This window comes from Diachasma alloeum, unplaced genomic scaffold (assembly GCF_001412515.2).
Source record: "Diachasma alloeum isolate Michigan unplaced genomic scaffold, Dall2.0 Dall_scaffold_00557, whole genome shotgun sequence".
Classification (NCBI taxonomy): domain Eukaryota; kingdom Metazoa; phylum Arthropoda; class Insecta; order Hymenoptera; family Braconidae; genus Diachasma; species Diachasma alloeum.
In genome coordinates, this window is record NW_021680689.1 from 343,690 (window position 1) to 352,524 (window position 8,835).

Below are 8,835 nucleotides of genomic sequence, written 5' to 3' on the forward strand. Positions count from 1 at the left end.
TCTCTCTCTCTCTCTCTCTCTCTCTCTCTCTTTTTCGCCTTTTTCCTCGTCGTATGCGTTCATTCGATTCACTCACCCTTGCATTCTTCACTCTTCAAAATTCATCTCTTGCATTTTTTTTTTTCATTTTTCGTTGGGGAGTTCTTCGTTTTTCCACATCGTCGATGGATTTTATCAATTAATTTCAATAGTTTCGGAAATAATTTTATGTACAAACGTCTGTTTATCAAACTATCAACTATTGTGAACAGTGGGAAATTCAGTCGAACCCTAGAAATAGTACAATTATGTGGAAGACACTAATTAGAAACAGTAACAATGGTTTTTCATTCGTTCGAAAACTAGTTGTGTATAAAATAGGATTAATCCGAGGAAATTTACAAATTTACGTATCAATCAAACGTGCGTCTACTACAATATTCAACAGGAAAAGAAAAATATATCCATCGACGATGAGACCTGAACATGTCAAAATTTTTGACAAAAAAGAAAAAAAAAGAGAAAAAAAACATGAAAAATTGGTAAAATAAAGAGTTCAGGATTAGTCTTTAATTATTCAAGAAAAAGTCAAATGTCTTTTCGTTAATTTTCCCCGAAAAAATGACATTTTATCGATGATTTCACGCTCTGAAGAAGTCCCCATGGTCGAAATAGTCTGTATTATTTTTCATTTCCACACGTTTCAATCTTTTTTTTTTTGTTTGTTTTCGTATTATCTTTACTTTATTGAAATTGGTCTCACGTATTTCATTGCGTGGGATAATTGGGCATCGTGTATGTCACCATTGTAGGTTGTTGGCCAGGTTGAATGGGAGCTGAACCAGCTTGAGGTGGTGCTGTTGCTTGTCCTGGCTGCCAAGTACCACCACCTGGTGCTTGCATTCTCATGCCTGCATTCATGTACTGAGCTTGTTGCTGGCCATAATACTGGCTATAGTACTGGGCAGGCTGGAGAAATTGTCCTTGCATTTGGGAGTAGCCCTGCGGGTACCAGTACATCTGCTGGCCGTAACCATACGAGTACTGGCCTGCGACGCATGTCACCTGTTTCAGGGGAATTCATTGACATTTAATTTTTTTGCATTTTTGGGAATGGGATTTTCTCGGCGGCGAGTGGGTTGAAGTGAAAATGTCACAGGACATTTTTTGTGGAGAATTTCCTCAGCTACAAAAAATGTTTCATGATATTTTATCCTAAAACCAATTGTTTACGAGATACTCGCAGTTTTCTATCAGGAATAATGATTGTCAAATTTAAAACATCATGATTTCATCAAAAGTTTGTTAAACTTCTCCAAAATTATTCGACTGCTACTCTGATTCCTTAATCGTTACTGATGAAGTTATGGAATTTTTAGATCCACCTTCACATTCTCAATTCTCAGATACGAATAGTTGGCTATAACGTTTGGAAACAACTGCAGTTTGCAGTTTAATTGAGTTTTTGGTGAGATTGATTCCGCTTCTAGTTCCACAGATAAACCGAGTAGTTTTGCCGTGTGGGGGTGAATAAAATGATTTATCTAAATGGGAGGGATGAGCATCACAAGCAAAACCACTTGAACTAATTGGATTTTGAGGTGCATTAAATATAAAAATGCATTTCCAATGGTTTAGGGTGAATATTCATACCTGCTGAGCTTGCTGATTGGCATTGGGTCCAACGCTGTTGGGATCGCCATTCTCCTTACCCCAAAAACACTTGACAATACTACCATTTATTTCTGTGTTGTGGGTAACCTCGATGGCGTGTGTCGCCGCCTCTTTAGTCGTGAATTTAATAAAAGCGTAACCCTTATCCTTGAATACTCTAATATCCTGAATTGTACCGAATTGTGAGAATGTTTTGCTTATCAAGTCATCCGTTATGCCATTTGTGAAGCCACCGCAGTAGACTGTGCAATTGGTTGGACTACTCTGGGCATATACCTGTTGACAATAATTAATAATGCAATTTAAAAAATGTTTTTATAAATACAATTCTAAGAATTCCCGACTTTACTTTTTCCTGAATATCTCGGAATCAGAGACAGATGGCAAAATTTCTATATAAACCTTTTTTGTAGCTCTCAAAATTCTCCACAAAAAAGGTCTCCGTCAAAATTTTGCTATTTCCATTAAATTCGAAGATATTCAACAAAAACCGTAGTATTCATAAATGAAGAACCAAAACTATTACCTCCTCGTAGTTTTGCTTGCTGTTATTAGCATGCCTAGGTCTCTCACTCCTGGGTGGTGGTGGTTTTCTCGTCGACCAATTTGTCCTGATGCTACGTGACCCCAACCACTGACCATTCATAGCAGATATAGCAGCCTCAGCCTCAGTTTTTTTAACAAACGACACAAACGCATATCCCTTACTCTTAAGTGTCTGTGGATCCCGTACAATACGACAATTACTTATCTCTCCAAAGGGTGCAAATGCCTCCCTCAGTGTTTGTGTCTCAATTTCAGGTGACAAATCACCCACAAATATGTGATGATGATTGCTTGTGTCAAGTTTTGGCTGATTACCGGGACTAGTTGCCCAGTTAACCTTCATCTCTTTATCGAGAAATTGTCTCTTATTCATGGCGGCGAGTGCCGTTGCTGCACACTGATGACTTTTAAATTCAAGGAAGGCATATGGATCATTACCAGGCTCACGTATTATTTTACATCCCTGGATAGCACCTATTTGTGAAAATAGAGTGCACAATAACTCCTCGTGCACTGATATATCTAGATTACCCACATAGAGGGTACGGGGAGAACTCTCTTCGCTCATTTTTTTTTTTCACCTTTTTCTCTCACACGATTACTCAACGGCTTTAACTCAACAAAATAATACAACCCGTTTGACCCGTTGTTTTTCACCTTCCACTCACCTCTCCCACCTCAGTACAATCACTGAACTCTTGGATACTTCCTATCACTGTCGCACAACACAAAATGGAGTTTTAGAATTTAGTCAGGAAACTTTTTTTCGCAATTTCCAGCGCCCGTCTCGCGTGTCCCCTCGGCTCCTTTTTTCTTCACACGCACTGTCTTTCTCTCTCTCTCTCTCTCTCTCTCTCTCTCTCTCTCTCTCTCTCTCTAGGGCTCACTCACTCTCCCCCCACCCCGGTTAAGCTCAACTCCGTGAGGTTATTTGATGACTCGAGGGAAATTTTTATGGGTTATACTCGAAATTTTTACCAACGCCCGTCATTTAGAGATTATTTTCACCTTATTTTGAGGATATTTGGGGCCTCTTTTCGGGGTCAATCGACACTGATTGCTACGGGGTAATGGCGGTTGGTTAGAGGAACGAATGGAATTATTGTGGAATTGGGGTACACACACCCAATGGGGGCTACGTCATTACTCAAGTTAAACGTAAAATGGCGGATTTTGTTGGGGGCATGGCGCTAACTCGGTTACAACTGCCAACTTCCAGGGCTCTTGTTTTTTCGGGGATGAAAATTCGGGGGAATTTTTTGATTACGCGGGTGAATTGATTTTTTGAGAGGGTGAGAGGAAGCGATATAATTTTTTGGGGTTTTTTAAATGCGGACGACCGGCTTTCGGGGCTGTCCTTTCTTTTGAACACACGTGTCTTTCCGGAGTAGGCAGGGAAGGTTTTGGCAATGTTGAGGGGGTGAAATTCCCCAGGATTTTATTTTTTTCAGGGGTTTAATTTTTTCACGGGTTTATTGGGGCTTTCGTGCAGTTTGGGGCGTTATTCGAGAGGATTTGGGGGTGTTTTTTTGATTTTTTTTAGTTAATTTATCGGGTTTTTAAATGCCCCAAAAATGGTATATTCAAGTACATATCATTTTCGCGGGAAAACACGCTTTTCACTGGGAAAACATACGTGCGCACGCGCGTTGTCGTGATGCTTGCGACCCTTGTGTGATGCAGTTGTGAACGGATCCTGTGACCCTCGTGACCCTTGTGACAGCATCTTTATACACCATTCGTCGGTAAAACAAATGTTTCAAATAATTTTAATAAAATGATGTCTATGAGGATTATAATATTATAATATTACATATCCTCAATGTTAAACATAAACTGTAAAAAAAAAAGTGATGAGTGCACATATCTGATGGATTTTTCACGAATAACGAGCAAAAAAAGGAATTTTTAAGGAAAAGAGATCGTCTTGAGCCCTGTTTTACCTCGTGGAGAAATTTAGTTGAATTCTGAGACAACAGATGGATCGCAAGGTCAAAATTAATACTCCGAAAGTGCATAATTCCGTAAACATTGGGTGAAAAATATTATCGGAGCAGTGAGAAGAATTAATTACTCGGAAATTGACATTTTCTCATGATTTTTGGGAATATGTAGCAAGGAGAGAGACTGAAGAGATTTTACATTTTCTGAAAACCCAACGACTGCTGATTTCTAGTTTAATTCAGCTATTGTTGCTTTGACGTTTCTTAGAGAAATAAGATAATAAAGAAAATGCTGTCACGCAAGAATAAAGACTTGAGGACGATAAAAGAGGGTGTAGTTGGGAAGTACGTGAAGAAAGAAACCCCACCGGAAATACCAAGTGAGTGATAAATATCTCTCGAAGAAAATTCATCGAGAATTTCATGCTTTATTCCCGGAAATGTCGCATATGTTTTTCAGTTATTAATGTCTGGACGACTGAGCCCAATAGGCACAAGAGGAGGAGAAATAATCAGGCGACAATGCCACCCCAAATGGTAAATTTTTTCTTCTTCCAAGAAGTTGAAAAAAATCCTGCTTCCCTTCATTAAATTTTTCCCCTTTTTAGCCTTCACCACAACAGCCAAGTATGGTCCAAAAATTTGGTAATACCAAGACAACAATGAGTGCAGTTGGATTGGGAAGTCATGAAGGGAAATATACTCCGAATAGTTCAGTTCCCGATTTAGCTCAGAGGTGATTTTTTCAGTTTTTTCCATCCACTTCGTCCATTTATTTTTCATTTTTTAAAAAAAACCTGAAATTATTCAATATATTTCAATTCTTTCTGGAGTCCTTTGATAGAACTCCATCGATGAATAACAGAGGAACGTTCTTCCATCCCTAAATTAACTAGATTGAATTGATAATTATCCATTATTCATAAAATAACTTAATTCTACTTTTCCCCTGCTTTAATTATCCATTAATTCATTAATTTGTTGGTTTAAAAACCTTAAAAGGACAGTTCAGAGGTCGATTTCTCAAATTCTTCTGCAATTTTTCAATTATTTATTCATTTTCTCCTCAATTGTTTTCACAAGGAACATAATTGCTAAAATCTGCAGATTCGCAAGTTTATCAATGGCTCCAGGAGTCTCGGAAGCCTTATCCTCCCGCACAGTGACCCCCCTGTATCACCCAGGGCTGTCCCCAGCGGTATCCCACACCTATGTGAATCAATACGCGGGTTCAGAGTACCATCTGGACCGCGTGCAAACCCCCCAGATGCCCTACGTGCCTTTCGAAACCGACAACGGTTACGAGGACTTCAATCAGGTGTCCTTCAGGCACCCCCAGTACAGCAGATCCCAGTCTGAGAGATCCAGTTCACGCAGTGAGCAGCCCACAGAGCTGCCACTCCCTCCAGGCTGGTCTGTGGATTTCACATTGAGAGGGAGAAAGTACTACATCGATCACAATACCAAGACCACCCATTGGTCCCATCCACTGGAGAAAGAGGGGCTACCCACTGGGTGGGAGAGGATTGAATCCCCTGAATATGGAGTTTATTATGTGAAGTATGTGAAGAATGCATTTGTCAGTTCATTAATTTTTTTTCTAACAGAATTTAATTTCTTTCTTTTTTTTGTTAAAGTTAATTCTCCTCAATTTTCTGTGAAGAATTGAAAAATGAATTGAAGAGGATTTGATTGTGCAGAAAATACGGAAAAGCCTTTTTTTTCTGAGGAAAAAATAATTAGATTTTTCCACTGCAAAAATGCAGAAGGAAATTCTATCTAATTTCTGTAAAGAATTAAATTCTTGCATTTATCAGTTCATCAATTTTTTCCAACTGAATTTCATTTCTTTATTTTTTTATCAAATTCAATTCTCTTCAATTTTCAGTAGATAATTAAAAAATGAATTGAAGACCATTTAATTGTTTAGAAAAAATGTTGTTTTTTATTCTGGGGATTAGAAAAAAATTAAATTTTTTCTCTGCAAAAATTCAGAAGGAAATTCTCTCTAATTTCTGTGAAGAATTAAATTCTTGACTGAAAATGCATCTTAACCCACTCTTTCTTAATCTAATTAAGAAATGACATGAATTCTTACGTTTTTCCACTCGAAATTGCAAGAATTTTTGTCCTCAAACAATGACATCGTCATCTTTCAGTCACATAACAAGACAAGCTCAGTACGAGCACCCCTGCTACCCCTTGGAGATGCAGGCAGTGCGTGTGGTGTCACCCCCTCGACACACTCACTTCCACTCGCACAGTGTCCTGGTCCCAGCGAATCCCTACCTGAACGAGGAAATACCCCACTGGCTCTACGTCTACAGCAGAGCATCGGTGGCCCTCGACCGAAAGCTCCGTTGGGAGTTGTTTCGTTTGCCAGAGCTGGACTGCTTCAACGCAATGCTCACGAGGCTCTACAAACAGGAGCTCGAGGAGGTCGTCATGCGATACGAGGAGTACAGGTAACACTCCTTCACCAAAGGATCCACTGCCAAGGAAGATTACTAATGATTATCGATGGTTTAGGTCTGCTCTTCTTTGTGAAATGGAACAGAGACTGAAGGAATTGAACCCCGAGAGTGGATCGTCGGCTGGAGCTGTTGCTCTTCGTCGATCTTTACCGTGAAAATCAATTTTCAAAACAACGAGAATGAAGATATATTTTTGTAAAGTATATTTACAATCGTTGAGACACTCTGAAGTATTACAAATAAATAAATTTTATCAATGGTGGAGTAACTCTTCAGTACTGGTAACAGCGGGGGTACTGTCGCTGATGTCTTCCAACAGTTCGTCTGGTTTTGGCTGCAATTTTGGAATTTCTTTAATCTGAAAAACAAAATTAATTGAAAATAATTCATTTTTATTAATTTTTTAAAATAAACAAGACCATTTGCTCAATTAATTGACAGTCGACTTGTCAATTTTTAATTAGTGATTGCACTAACATTGTGCTGTTTAAATAAATTACTAATTAATAATTAACTCGTCAAACGACATTTTTATGAAGTATTGAAAAATTTAATTTTTTACATCTTGTTAATTATCAATTATCTCGATAACGATTCATCCTGCGAAAAAATGTTATAATACATTTCTGTAGGAAATTTAATTCTCTGCAAAATAAGTCTTATGACATTTTCTCCTAAACCCCTTCGTTATCCGGATAAATAGTTGTAAACAAAGTAAAATACAATGAAAAACCAGTAATTACTTCGTAACTGTCAACAACTGTAAATCCATGGATTTTATAAACAGAGATATCGTCTCCCTGCCAAATCCTGGCATAGTACCTCCCTGTGACAGAAAAATTGCAATGAATCAGGCCCTCTTCAACCCTCACACAATTTCAGTAGCGAAGTGGTAAAACGGTTTAAGTCAATTTTGACAATTGGCCAGTTTTCAATGAATATCTCGGAATCTAAGGGAGATAGCGAAAATTTCGTAATTGCATTTGTTGTAGGTCTCAATCGGCTCTATAAAAAAGCTTATAACAACAATTTTGCTATCTCCCTTAGATCCCGAGATATTCCTCAAAAACTCAACTGGAAAATGAGTCGACTTAAACCGTTTTACTATTTCGCTACTGATTTAATCTATCCACCTGGTTGTTTTTTCTCTTTCCCAGTCATGGGATAGTATTGATAAAGCAATATCCCACAGAACAGTCCCAATGCATTGTACGCAGCAAAGGCATAAACTGCACTTAAATTATGCCTCATGTCGGCGGCGTAACCCCTGGGTACGGGGTTCGTCCTCGCCCTGACGAACTGCCTCCACCACCTCTTCATCTTTCAATTTTTTATTGATAATCAACCACCTAACCACAACAAACGCATATACTCCGAGGATGATATCCCATGAAGACCTTTCACAAATACCGCGACGGCATTTCGAGTAGAAAGTACAGTTTCCAGAATTTTTTAAAACATTCTATCGATAATTAATTCACAAATCAACACGAAAAAACTGGAGATAATTACGAAATCATCGGAGAAACTCGTTTATCTCTCCCACGAGTATTTCCCAATGTTGCCAAGTCTCCTAAACATTTTTTCTGCATCAGACACATTCCCTCATACTCAATCCTCAATAACTCGAGATCGGTGGAGTGAAGATTGACGACTTTTTTTTCACTCTAAAGATATTTTTTCTGGCTTCAAAATGAGCCCATACCCGTCCAATCCGCGTCACTGGCTCCGGAAATATCGACGATTAACCGAAAGATAATTTTACCTCACCCTCCCAGAGGAGGATAAATCGCGCCGTATTTAATCGTCAATATCTCGAGATCGGCAGAGTGAAATTCATCATTCTTTTTTTCATTTTGAAGGTATTTCTTCAGGCTTGAAAATGAGCTCTGACTCGTGCAAATCGCATCGTTTAGTCCGAAGATATTGAGGATTTAATGGACCACGTTTAATGAACGGGTTTTTTTTTTGATTGGATTCTGATGCTCAGGAACGTAAAAATACTGGGCAAAAATCACTGAATTTTTTTTCCATAATCCCGCATGATTTTAATTCCCCGTTAAGCTCTCATCAGTTCGATAAGGGCATCGTGAAGGAATCCCCGCGGACGTGGAGAAGATCGCGAATGTAATTTATCGAATAATAATTTTTTCAACCTCTTTCGCTCATTAATTGGGGGGTAATTACTCGGAGCCGATTGTTACGGCATTGAATACTCC

The 8,835-nt window shown here is 38.6% G+C and overlaps 3 protein-coding genes across 3 annotated transcripts; 1 reads left to right on the plus strand and 2 right to left on the minus strand.

Moving 5' to 3' along the window:
* LOC107043261 (nucleolysin TIAR) lies at positions 1–3,570 on the minus strand. The gene is made up of 3 exons (XM_015264669.1): positions 2,180–3,570; positions 1,633–1,929; positions 1–1,044 (listed from the first exon to the last, which is right to left on the minus strand). The coding sequence occupies exons 1-3, from the start codon at positions 2,765–2,767 to the stop codon at positions 748–750; spliced, it is 1,182 nt and encodes a 393-aa protein (XP_015120155.1). The 5' UTR covers positions 2,768–3,570; the 3' UTR covers positions 1–747.
* A 597-nt stretch (positions 3,571–4,167) lies between these two features.
* Positions 4,168–7,027, plus strand: LOC107043247 (protein salvador homolog 1). The gene is made up of 6 exons (XM_015264645.2): positions 4,168–4,522; positions 4,603–4,679; positions 4,751–4,878; positions 5,250–5,702; positions 6,302–6,607; positions 6,672–7,027. The coding sequence occupies exons 1-6, from the start codon at positions 4,432–4,434 to the stop codon at positions 6,769–6,771; spliced, it is 1,155 nt and encodes a 384-aa protein (XP_015120131.1). The 5' UTR covers positions 4,168–4,431; the 3' UTR covers positions 6,772–7,027.
* LOC107043249 lies at positions 6,797–8,814 on the minus strand. Its single transcript, XM_015264647.2, has 3 exons — positions 7,750–8,814; positions 7,360–7,442; positions 6,797–6,974 (listed from the first exon to the last, which is right to left on the minus strand). Exons 1-3 carry the CDS (start codon positions 7,934–7,936, stop codon positions 6,870–6,872), a joined length of 375 nt encoding a protein of 124 aa, XP_015120133.1. The 5' UTR covers positions 7,937–8,814; the 3' UTR covers positions 6,797–6,869.
* Positions 8,815–8,835: the final 21 nt, after the last annotated feature.